This window comes from Hipposideros armiger, unplaced genomic scaffold (assembly GCF_001890085.2).
Source record: "Hipposideros armiger isolate ML-2016 unplaced genomic scaffold, ASM189008v1 scaffold_809, whole genome shotgun sequence".
Lineage (NCBI taxonomy): Eukaryota > Metazoa > Chordata > Mammalia > Chiroptera > Hipposideridae > Hipposideros > Hipposideros armiger.
The window spans coordinates 774,400-787,779 of NW_017732159.1; the positions used below are offsets into that span (position 1 = coordinate 774,400).

Consider the following 13,380-nt stretch of genomic DNA (forward strand, 5'->3'; position numbering starts at 1 on the left):
GACGGATGTGGGACAGAGAGGCTGCAGGGAAGTCAACGGAAAGCTCAAACTTGGAAAACATCCTGTCATTTGGTGAGTTTGTTACTCAACAAATTAATCATTCAGTGAATTAATCTTTGATGAAGTTACCTCTTTTCAATAATAACACCTTCATAACAGGGTAGTTATAAGAATTTAATGAAGTGATGCATGCAAAGCATTTAGCACACTATCTGGCACAAAGAAAGCAAAGAAGAGAAATATATTTGGGTCCTGCTCACTGCAATTGCTTGCAATTATTATTAGGGTCTTTTTGCTTCAGTAAGTACCGGTATTTCAATAATAATGTATTCTTGGTTTTATGCAGGCTTTAAAAAAAGCTACCATTAGTAATCGGTAAGAAAAATATCCTAAACTTGAAAATAAAGCTTGGGGGGAGGGGTGCTACGTTTGTTTGGTTCTTTCTTTCTTTCTTTCTTTCTTTCTTTCTTTCTTTCTTTCTTTCTTTCTTTTTTCTCTCTTTTAAATTAAATGTATTGGGGTGACATTGGTTAAGAAAATGATATAGGTTTCAAGTTCTTTCAATGTCACACTGGCATGTTGTTGAGCAGACCTGGCCAAGGGATATTTATCTTAGGCAGGTGTCAGCAAACTTTGCCTGTGAAGGGCCAGATAGTAAACATTCCTGGTTTTGTGCATCTCTGTTGAAAGTATTCAATTCTGCATTGCAGCTTGAATGCAGCCATATTTGAATGCAATATTGAATGCACAATATTTAAATGAATGGGTGTGGCTATGTTCCAATAAAACTTTATTTACAAAAGCAGATGGCAGGCCAGATATGCTCAGGGGCCATAATTTGCTGATCCCTACTCTAGGAGAACTTGACTTTAACTTTGTCATTTACCATTTGATTCAAGCCCAGGTATTGTGACATTATATGCTAATGTGCAGATATTTGAATAATAGGGGAGATAACCCCAAAGGTTATGGTTTTATAGTCTTGTAGGACATATCCAGTTTTGTCTCTAACCTAGCAATCTTATTTTAATACATTTCTAAAATACCTATAAATACCCAGCTCCTTAAATACTCCTGGAACTCTCCTTACTATCTCTCTCATTCCCTCATACATGAATTAAATAAGATTTTGGATGTGTTCATTCAACATTTGTAGGCATAGTGTTTTTGTTTTTTGTTTTTTACTTTTACAAATTACATTTCAACAAGCTGCTTAATTAGAATGCCTTTTATATTAATAGTTCTGTTTTACAATAATAACAACTGTCACTGAGGATGTGTCAGATACCACATTCAGTCCTTTACATGCATTTGTCCACATATTATGCCTGTAAAGTAAATATTAATATCCCCGTTTCGCAGACAAAAAGGTTGAACCCCCATAAAAGTTAAATAGGCTTTCCCTATTTAATTCCACAACCTAACTATACTGCTGAGTGACCTTTCTTGGAGGATAAACACCGTTGACTTAGGTACAACCCTGCTTAACAGGAATTTTCGGCCTTAATTTCCAAATCATAATCCAATATGTAGGATGTAACATGTGGTTCAAAGGATATTTACACTCAGACACCCCCTCATGATGAAAATTATGCTTTTACCTTGACAGGTTTAAAGATATTTATAACTTCCTCCTGAGGTGTCTACGTATACTGTTTGTCATGTTTGTTACTTTCAGGTGACTTGAAAGATGGCAAAAATAAAGCAGACAAGAAGGATCAATCCAATGTCGGAAATGATTCAAAGAAAACAGATGGTAAGAGCATAATTCTCATTACATTTTTCCATAAAATGTGCAATTTAATGCAAGCTTGTTAGAATTCTACCCAAAATTGAAATTGTGGTTGTTAATGTATTCTTATATTACACCCTGAAAAAACACTTTATTACATTTAAAGAGTACTGTTATCCCTTTTTCAATCATTTGCAATTATTGTTGCATCTCTTCCCTTCCACCCTCCAGCATACTTTCTCCATCACAAATGCATTCTATACTTTCTTTTCCCACTACCATTTTTCATTGTAAACTTTATAAAAAGTTGATTCCAGACTTGCTGATTATAATGGAATGGAATATGATGAGTCTTTGATCATGAGCTGTGCAGTATAAATGGGAAATGCTCCATGTTTTTACTTTTCACATTTTTTACCTTTAATGAGTTATTACTTTTGGTAAAAAGTAAACAGAGGTCTGTGCAGCATTACCATTATGTTGGGAGGCCCACAGGCTGGAGAACATACATAGCTGTAGAATAAAGGATGACAATCTCAAACCAGCTAGACTGACTCTATCTTGCAGTGGGCTTTATGAGCACTCCTTTTACTCTCCATAAACAACATTCCACTTTTTCTAAACCCTGAAAGTTCAAATTATATTACCTTCCAAACGTCAGACTATCATGTTGAGGAAACCACTCTTGCTTTTTATATAAACCTCCTGTTTCAGTTGTAACATGGGCTCATTTCTAGTTATTCCCTCATACATATACATGATGTTAAACTAGAAAATGAAAGTTTCCATGGAGTGGTTTTTGTTAGAGTTCCAGCGTCTTTGAATCACACTTCCTTGGAGATATTGTGTTGGATGCTAAGCTTAGTTTAGTTATAACGTCATTGAAGAACAAGTTGAAGAATAAGAAGATATCTGAACACAACACTGCACACACACTTATATGCATGAAATCCGTTCTCAAAACTTTCCTTTAAGGTCATTCAAATAATTCACTTCAGGTGTCTTATCACATTGTATCTGGAGAACACATATGTGCAATTTTCACCAAATTTCTTGTGCAAATGGAAACCACTTACCTAATAAATATACCCTCCTTGAATGATTGTGACTAAGATGTGAATTACATAGAGATAATGTAGAATTCAAATGACAGCCTCTTGCCCAGACTCTGTTAGACGCAGCATAAAAGCCCAGAATAAACCAAGTCCCAAATCTTTCACATGGGATCTTGAATTTTGTTGCATTTTTGTACTGTGCTACAAATATCTGTTATAATCTTGTCATGTGAGCAGTGGGACTGAATTGTATTATCTTCATTAAGCACTCTTATTTTACCTGTGCCCCTTTTAACTGAATTGCCCCCAAGTATTTAAAGTAATTACACAGTTTGTTTTTACTTTGTGGAGAAGGGTAATGAAATAGATATTATGTTCCATTACACAATTAAGTGTAAAGTTGGTTGTTTAATGAACTGGATTCTTGATCCCATAGGGCAGCAAACATGATGCAGTAAATAAATAGACAATTTCTAAAGTCCATCCATTTTCCTCTTCATAACTGTAATCTGCCACTGCTTCAAATGGGGCCTGTTGTGACCGTATACTTGCAAGTTTGTGCACAAACTTGGGCATGAACAACTTGGTATTTTAATTTCATTGATGGGCTAACATGACTTCAGTCATTAATCACTGCTTTGTATTATCAGGACTTAGATTATAGGGCTTTAATTACTTGTACTATCTTAGTCTGAAATGTTTACCAGGACTAAGGGTAATTCTTGGTGGCATGAAATGGAAAACAGTTTGATCAGTCTCACTACCCCTTTCTCTCCCGTCATCAATGCTCTCTACTTTAAACAACACTTTAAATGATGTATAGATTAGTACATTGATTATTAAAAAACTATCTAGTAACACCAGGTACAGTTTTGTAGAGATGGGTTTATTTATAAGAATGCAATATTAACATTTTCTGGAAAATACAGTAAGCTATAGGAAAGACATTCAAATGGGAGCAGTCAAGCATGTTTTCATGTAACAACTAGAACATTTTTGAACATTTCTTTTTAATGGATCCTGTTGCCCAGGATCCTGATGACCAGGGAGGGGGGTCAATTTTGAATGCCCCTACCCTTGATCCAACCTTCAGGAACAAATGGTGAGCAGTTCTGTCTACTTTTTGAGAGGGCGTATCCAAGCACAATTCAGTGCCCAGTGTGATCAAGCCCACTGTGGTTTGAAGTTTCAACACTGTATGCATCCACAAAGAAATTCAATGGAAACTGGACCAGCGTTGGTTGTCCCCAAGCTCCAGTGAACCGAGGCATGCAGAGAGGAAAGGAGCATGTGTCGAAAGAGTAAATTACATCCCAGCATAATGAACACACTGCAGTTGTACATTATCTCTGTCAGGCTACCAAGGGTACTGTACAGTACCCTGCAGCACTAATTTTCTAACTGACTTCAAAGAATGAATGTCCTTTGAAAATGTCTTGCTTTTTCTTAGAAAGAAATGTACTAACACAAAAAGATACGAGCTTCTGAGCTAAGATTCTCTCAGGGTCTAAACTTTTACAGTGGTACAGTGTCATTGACAAACTTGTGGGGTACCACATGAATAGATAATTTTTAGTGTGTTTTTTTAGTCATATTTGAAACATCTTCATCTCTTAGACCGGCCATAATTTTTATAGTTGCCCTGAAATATGAACTTGCCCTTAACATTATATATAATATATGAGATATTCAGTGTTTGTGTCTCTCAAAGGATTGATTATAATTAGGCCCTGCAGGGTTGCTTGCCAAGTCCCAGGGAGGGAGTTCAGCAGGAATTTCTCCTTCATTGAATGTTTGGGAATTGAAATATTTAAAGATGCTGGTTCATGAAATTTAAAAGTCAGTTATGAAGAGTGGATGAAAAACCATCAATGGAGCATCTGCTTCTGCCAAAGAGGAACTAACACAAGTAAAATTTACCCTTCCACTCGAAGCCATCAAGAAAACAAAGACACATCTCTAGAAGAATGGTTTTCAAGCCAGTAGACATCAAGAAATGAAGGACAGTGATCTCTGAGATTCAGGAAACAAATGAAGTGAGCCTGACAATTTCCCAGCTTACTGCCTTGAGAAGATGGCTCCCGGGCTGCATAGAAGGGAGGAACCCAGGCCGACCTGATGGACCCTTTGAGTTGAGGAGTTGAATAAGGATCCAGGGAGACAAGGGGGCTAGAGTTAACAGGATGAAGTAGAAGAGAGGGGACAGCTGCGGAAAGATAGAACTCCAGAGATCTGAAAAGTATTCATCAGAGTACTGATCGACCCATACAAAGAGGAAACTGCTTGAAACCATGAAAGAATCATTCAAAAGGATTAGAAGGAATGGTCCTGATGCTCACATTTCACACAGGGTGGGCAAAGTGCCTATTTTTACTTTCCAGACTTGAGTACCTCATAATTTAAAGGGAATTGGGTAGAATACTAATGATTGTCTTCACTTAGTAGTGGGGAATAACCAGCTTAATCTAAATGCTGCTTTGATCTCACCCAAGAAACCTTAAAAGCTGGACATAAAAGGATCAAAGTGATGCCAAATAACTGAATCCCAGAATAAAGTTTGCATATATATATATATCCCAGTACTCAGCAAGTAGAATTCAAAATGTCTAACATTCCAAAAATTACTGAACATGCAAAGAAGGAAAAAAATACTATCCCCTAAAAAGGGGGAAATACCAACCAATTGAAACCAACCCAGAACTGAGACAGATGTTACAATTAGCAGACAAGAACATTTAAAGCAGTTTTTATAACTGTTGTCTATATATTCAGAAGTTGAGTAGAGACATGAAAGATATAAAAAACAAAATCAAACTTCTGGAGATGAAAACTATAATGTCTTACAGGAAAAATACACTGGATGATATTAACCAGATAGTATTGACTGGAATTAATGATAAATACACTGGATGAGATTAGACATTGTAGAAGAAAAGAGTAGTGAAAAATTAGCTATACAAATTATCCAAAATGAAATACAGGAAAAAGAATAGAAATTATTGTAATGAGCATGAGTGAGTTGTAGGATACCTTTAAGCAGCCTAATGTGTGTATAACTGGAGTCTGTAAAATAAAGAAGAGAGAGAGAAAGAGAGAGAGAGGAGCAAAGAAAAATATTTGATGAAGTAATGGCTGAAATTTTGCCAAATGATGAAAACTAAATCCACAGACTTGAAAAGCTCAATAAAATCCAAGCACAAGAAATATGAAGAAAATTACACCAGAGCATACCATAATGAAATCATTCAATTTTTTCTTCAGTGATGAAGAGAAAAATTTAAAAACAGCTAGAGAAAAAAATGACACATGTATTGGGTTGTCAGAAAAGTCATGATGCATGTTTGCGACAGATGGCACTAGTTCATTTTTGGAAGTACTAGAGTCATTCACAATCTATGTTATTGCTATGTCATTTGACCGCTGACAGTTCTAGCTTCATTCTAAAAAAGTTGAGCGATTTGGTTGAGTTTTGGAGATTTTACAAGTTGAAGATGGAAGACCAAACTGTGCATTTTTGGTATATTTTACTGTTTTATTTCCATAAAGGAAAGAACGCACATCAAGCTTGTGAAAAGTTGCATAAAGTTTACAGTGACAATGCTCTACCAGAACGTCAGTGCCAATGATGGTTCACAAAATTCTGTGCTGGTGATTTTGATCTCAACGATGCTCCTTGGTCAGGGAGGCCCACCGAGGTTGATGATGACAAAATAAAGGCATTGATCGAGTCAAACCCATGTTACACGACATGAGAGATTGCAGAAACATTGAACATCCATCATTCAAGTGTTCACAACCACCTAAAAAGCTGGGATACATAAGCAAGCTCAATATTTGGGTTCTGCATGAGCTCAAAGAAGTTCATTTTACGGCGCGTATAAACATCTGCAATATTCTCATTAAATGTGAGGAAAATGATGCTTTTTTGAAGCGACTGATAACTGGTGATGAGAAGTGGATTGTATACAACAATGTGGTGTGCAAACAGCCTTGGTCCCAACGTGATGATTCGCCTCAAACGACATCGAAACAGACATTCATCAGAGGAAGGTTATGCTCTCAGTGTGGTAGGATTTTAAAGGTGTCGTGTTTTTCAAGCTCCTACCAAGGAACCAAACAATCAATTCAAATGTGTACTGTCGGCAATTGGACAGTTTGAATGAGTAAATCATCCAGAAAGGTCCAGAGCTTGTTAATTGTAAAGGAGTTGTGTTCCATCACAACAATGTGAGACCATACACAAGTTTGATCACCCGTCAAAAGATATTGGAGCTTGGATGGGATGTGTTGCCACACTCACCATACTCGCCTGACCTTGTGCCATCAGACTTCCACTTGTTTCGCTCTCTTCAAAACTCCTTGCATGGTATAATGTTCAATTCAGATGAGGCTGTAAATCAGCACCTTGTTCAGTTTTTTGCAAATAAAGACAGGTCCTTCTATGCACAAGGAATTATGAAGCTCAGTGAAAGATGGCAAAATGTTATCACACAAAATGGGCAATATATCACTGATTGATCTTTGTTCTTTATGTAAATAAATGACCTTTGAAAAACATAGAAAAAATACATCATGACTTTTCAGACAACCCAATACATATGAACAAAGATAACTAGATTTCTCTTCAGAAACAATGCAAGTGAGAAGACAGTGGAAGCAACAACATTTAAAAAGTGCTAAAAGAAAAAAAACCCAACAAAGAATTTTATTTTTCATACATAAAAGCTGAAAGAACTCATCACCGGTAGGTGCATACAACAAGAAATGTTGAAGAAAGAAGTATAATTATGCCAGATGGAAAGATGGATCTGCACAAATGAATGAGGAGCACTGTAAATGGAAACTAGGAGATAAATATGCAAGATTTTTCTTATTATCTTGAAGATAATTGACTACCTGAACAAAATAATATGTTGTTGGGTATATAACATATATAAAACTAAACTAAAATATATGACAACAGTAACATAAAAGCTGGGAGGGCAGAAATAGAAATACAGTATTATAAAGTTTTAATATTATACATGAAGTGGTATAATATCAATTGGAAGTAGATTAAGGTAAATTAAGAGCATATACCATAAAATTTAAAGCAGTTACTGAAATAACAAAACAAAGACATATAGCTAATAAGCCAACAAAAGAGATAAAATGGAATCATAAAAATAATCCAAATAAAGGTAGAAAAAAATACAAAGGGAACAAAGAACAGATGAAACAAACATAAAACAACTGGCAAGATTATAGACTTAAAACTAAGCAAATCAGTTACCACATTAAATGTAAATGGCCTAAACATCCCAATTAAAAGGCAGAAAATTTTAGATTGTAAGATGCAAGTATATTTTGCTTTTATATAAAAAGACACAAATATTCCAAAAGTAAAAGGATGGAAGTTGGTATACCAAAGTAACAGTAATCAAGAAAAAGAAAGTTTGAATAGCTATATTAATATCTAACAATGTAGATTTCATAGCAAACACTATCACCAGGGATAAAGAAGTTCATTTCATGATAAACTTGTCCATTTATCAAGAGGATATAAAAATGCTTTACATTTATGCAGCAAAATACATAAAGTGAAATGTAAAAAAATTTTTAATCACTATTTTATTTGGAAACATTAATATCCTTCTTTCAATCATAGATAGAGTATGTAGATGTAAAATCAGCAAGAAAAAGAAGACTTAAAACAACACTATCCAACCAATGTGACCTAATTGGCATCTCTAGAATACCCAACAAAAGGAGAATACACATTTTTTTCAAGTGCACACAGAACATTTATTAATATAGATCAGATTCTGGGACATTACACAAATCCCAATACATTCAAAAGGATTCAAGTCATACAAAATATGGGCACAGGTCACGGTGGAATTAAATCGGCATAAGGATATTTATATTATTTGATTATCCTTTTAATAGCTGTAGAACCTATTGTCACATTATCATTTTTTTATATTGGTAATTTGTGTTTTCTCCCTATTTTTTTTTCCTGACCAGTCTGGCAAGAGGTTAATACATTTCATCAGTCATTGTAATTAATATTTTTCATTATTTTTCTGTTTCTATTTTGCTGATTTCTTATCTGATCTTTATTATTTCCTTTCTTCTGCTTGCTTTTGGGTTTTGTTTGCCTTGTTTTATAGTTTCTTAAGGTGGAAGTTAACATCATTGATTAGAGACTTTTTTTTCCTTTATTATTATTTTTTATTTTTCAATTACAGTTGACATTTAGTATTATTTTATATTAGTTTCAGGTTATTTTCCTTTTTTTAAATATAGGCATTTAGTACTGTAAAATTTCATTTAAGTACTGCTCTAATGGCATGTCACTCATTTTGATATGTTGCATTTTTATTCACGTTCATTTTAAAATACTTTCTGATTTCCATTTTTATTTCCACATTGACCTAAGGGTTATTTAGAAATGTATAGTTTAGTTTCCAAATATTTGGGGATTTTTTCCTGAGACAGTTGAGATGTAAGTTCTTTCCAAATTGATCTATAGATTCTATGCAATCCCAATTAAAATTCTAGCAGGGTATTTTTGGTAGAAATTGAAAAGCTGATACTAAAATTTACGTGGAAATGCAAAGCACCCACAATAGACAAAACAACTTGAAAAAAGAAAGGAAAAGTTGGCCTGATTTCAAGATTTATAAAGCTATAGTAATCAAGGCAATATGGTATTAGCATCAAGATAGACAAATGGGTCAATGGAATAGAATAGAACATCCAGAGTAGACCTACATGTATACAAATGGTGATGGAACAACTGGATATCCATACACAAAATGATGAACTTCTTGCTACATTTCACATCAGATATAAACATTAAGTTAAAATAGATCATGAAATAGACTATTAACTTAAAATGATCATAAAATGGACCATAGACCTAAATTTAAAATGTAAAACTATAAAACTTCTAGTTAAGAACATAGGAGAAACTCTTTGTGGTCTTGGGCTAGGCAAAGATTTCATACATGTGATGCCAAAAGTACAAACCATAAAAGAACACATGGGTAAATTATACTTTATCAAAATAAAAAACTTCAAAAGCATCTTTATAAGAACAAAATGATAATCCACAGACTGAGGGAGAATAATTTCAAAGAGTATTTGATTTCTTTGTATATTCAGGATAAGAGTCAATCTCAATATTCAGTAATAAGAAAACAAACAACTCAAGTAAAAATATGCAAAAGATTTAAACAAACATTTCATCAAAGAAGATGTACAGCTAGCAAATATGCACATTAAAGTGATGTTCATCGACATCATTAGGGAAATGCAAATTAAAAGCCAAATTAAAAACCATACTGAGAGAAAACAAAGCAAAACAAAGCTTGCATGTGGGGAGATGGTTTTACCCTTGTGAATTATATTCATCTAATAATTTCTGAGCTCTCTACTTCAATTTGCCTGTCAGGGCGCAATTTTGTCAGCTTGTTTCCTCAACGAGGTAATCATATTCCTTACAGCTACTCTTTCTGAATATTTCTCAAATTACTTATGTTCTCCTCTTTAAGATCTCAGCACAGGAAAAATAGAAGTGGTAGTAGAACAAATATTGTTATTAGTTTGCATAGAATAACTAATTGTGATTTAAAAGTTTGTTGTGTACATTATGGCAATTTGTCTGTGATTTGATTCTTCAGGACCTTGACTTGCTACAGGGCTCACAAGAATCACCTAAAGAAATGAATGCGTTTTTCCCATTTTTCTTTCTAGCTGATGCCTACCAAGTTAGTTTGGAATGTAGTAAATAAGTGGAATTAATGACTTGGAGCTTTTTAGATGTCTTACATTCTATTATAATAGATGTAACAGCTCATTAATAAAAACAGTCAAAGGATATAGTCTGAACCTTTACACTTGAGTTGTACTTAACATTCTTATTCTTTAATTAATGTTGAAAATGTTTTGTTAGTTGCCCGAAGGGCTGGCATCATGGCTTGCTCTGCAGCAGCGTCAGGGTGTGAGAGAGAGGGACCCATGCAAGCCAGGAGGTGTGCCCTGCCCTGCAAATCCAGGGAGGAAACAGTCAAACAGCAGGGTGCAGGGAGAGACGCGTGTCTGTCTTTACAACAGAGATTGTTTTTGACTTAGGTTTGTGTCTAGAGATTTGAGAAGCAACACACATTTCCCATATTCAGGAGGCATGCGTTTGTGGAGGTCATCATTGGTTTTTCATATCTGCATAGACACCCGTATCCCAGTATTCTCATCTCAAGGAATCATATTCACCTTATTGTTTTTTCCAAACATTTCCTCCTCATACTACTTAGGACAATGGCGTTAGGCTGTCTGTATACACCAGAATAAAGAACTGCCCTATTTAGACCCATCAAAACCTAGGCTTATAGTTGACGCCTACTTTTATCACCTCATTGTTCCAATCTATGCTATTTCTTCCCACGGGGCTTTTTGTTATCACTTGTAGCTGATACTGGCTGTGTATTGGTCCCTGTAGAAGTATAGACACACTTGAACACATTTACTCATCTTCAGCACACTTATATTTGAATCAATCCCATGGGAATATTACAGGGCTCGTTTTCTTTCTTTCCTTCTTTCTTTCCTTCTTTCTTTCTTTCTTTCTTTCTTTCTTTCTTTCTTTCTTTCTTTCTTTCTTTCTTTCTTTCTTTCTTTCTCTCTTTCTTTCTTTCTTTAATATTTTCACCAATTTTTGAAAGTTTGATTTGGTGCTAAGTACCTGTCAATATAGCTTTAGTCAGAATCTAATGAGTTCACAACTCTTAGAGGATAGTGGTCTTCATGACCATCTCAGTTCAAACTTGTACCCCAATTTATGTTGCATAAGCTACACATAAGACAGTTTGGTAATAGAAGAGGTCATGGAATCTTGAGAATGCTTGACACAGGAATTGTAAAGTGAAATCCACTTTGTGGTTCTTCCTTTTGTTCCATGTAAGAACTGTCTTGTCTAGGAAACATGCAATTCCTCCGTGTGGGACCAGATGGTGATATAGAGAGTCCTACGAGAAGGGCTCTACACATAGGCAGACAGAGGAATCCCATATTGATGGCAAATGAAGAGCTGATTACTCTGCAGACTTGTTGACATGAAAATGAATACTCATGACCACTCATGAGTGTGACTGCCCATTCACTGATGTACAGTGCGAACTAGATCCTCTCTGTACACTGGAATGCTGACATCGACTGGCCAGTCAGTGGTTTCTTTCTCCTGAAGGAAAACCTACCTGGGAAGTCAAACCATATCAGAAGGCTGCTTGGCAAGCTGAGAATGTAAGGGGAGTTAGTTGGAGAATTGTTTCTTCAAGGTAGGCTATCCTGATCCATCTGCTTCCATCACTGGGATAGACCTGTCAAGAAGGATGGCTAGGGGCCATCTTGCATGCCCTATGTGCTAACAGTGCAGGAAACACCCCTCCACGGCACTCCTTTTTCTAGGCTCCTTTTTGACTGCTCATTTAGCCATCACATATCTGGATATCTTGGAGTAGATTATCATTCTTGTTCATTTTTTTAAGTCATCTTTGATTGCATTTCTGGACTTTAATCTTGAGGAAATGTCTGTGTTTTTAAGGCAGTGTTCTCAAACTTTTTCTTTCTCATTTCCCCTCCACTGTAGCTTATCTGATTTTCATAAGTTTTACATATCTCCGAAGGTACACCCAGATCATGAACTGTGGTGGGTAAAATAGGCCAAGGATGGTGAACAGTTCTCGGAACACCCAGACATGCAGATGTTACGCTGTTCTTTTCTCTCACACCCAAGACAGAGCTGCCATAACAATAACCTTGAATTCTTTCTAATTTACTTTCAAAATTAAACCTGTGTAACTTCTGCGCTTAACTGTTTTTAGCAATGATTGATTTGCAATACACCTCACCATTGATCATGACACTGAAGTCAACATCTGTTGCCTTGAGGTAGTTTCTACAAATAGTTTATCCCTTCCTTTTGTTTTTTTACTTGTTTCCCTCTCAGAGGTTAACATTATTTCTCAGTTCTGGGAAGGTATCTCATAGCCTTCTATATATTGACAAAATGTAGGCCTGTTTCTTTAATGAAGGGATTGCCCTCAACGTGAGAATCCAGCATCCTTATGGGTTATTTTCCACGAGTGCATAGGGACCCAACATCTGGAGTGCCCTGGGTCCCAATTAAGATAAGTCACATAGTCACACATATTCTGATTGATATCCCATTTCCCTTAGCCATTTGTCAATGAAAGCCCCTGTAACCCATTTAATTAACAAATTTATATGGATTAACACACGGAGCAGCAACAATAAGCAGACACTGTGGCTTAGCAAGAAGAGTCATAAAATATTTGTTTCCCAAACATTGTACATCCTTATTTTCTCAAGTAGTGTGATAACCCAAGTGTCTACACCCTCCACTCCAATGTCCCTGTCAAAAGAAAACAATATAAAGTTAATAAATGGATGAGAGAATACAATATCATTTTTGGATGTCTGTTATTCTCATGCATATTGATAAGACCTCACTAATTGGATTCCGAAAGGTTTTGCAGCTCAAAATATTTGATTGATATACTTCAGTGTCATTTGCTAGTTAACTTTAGAAGC

The 13,380-nt window shown here is 35.4% G+C and overlaps 1 protein-coding gene across 1 annotated transcript in view; it reads left to right on the forward strand.

Moving 5' to 3' along the window:
* The window catches only part of PDE1C (phosphodiesterase 1C), a 485,865-nt gene that overhangs the window by 423,749 nt on the left and 48,736 nt on the right, over positions 1–13,380 (forward strand). The window contains exon 18 of the mRNA XM_019628811.1: positions 1,679–1,756. Coding sequence (XP_019484356.1) covers positions 1,679–1,756 — 78 coding nt within the window. The remainder of the gene's footprint in view (positions 1–1,678; positions 1,757–13,380) is intronic.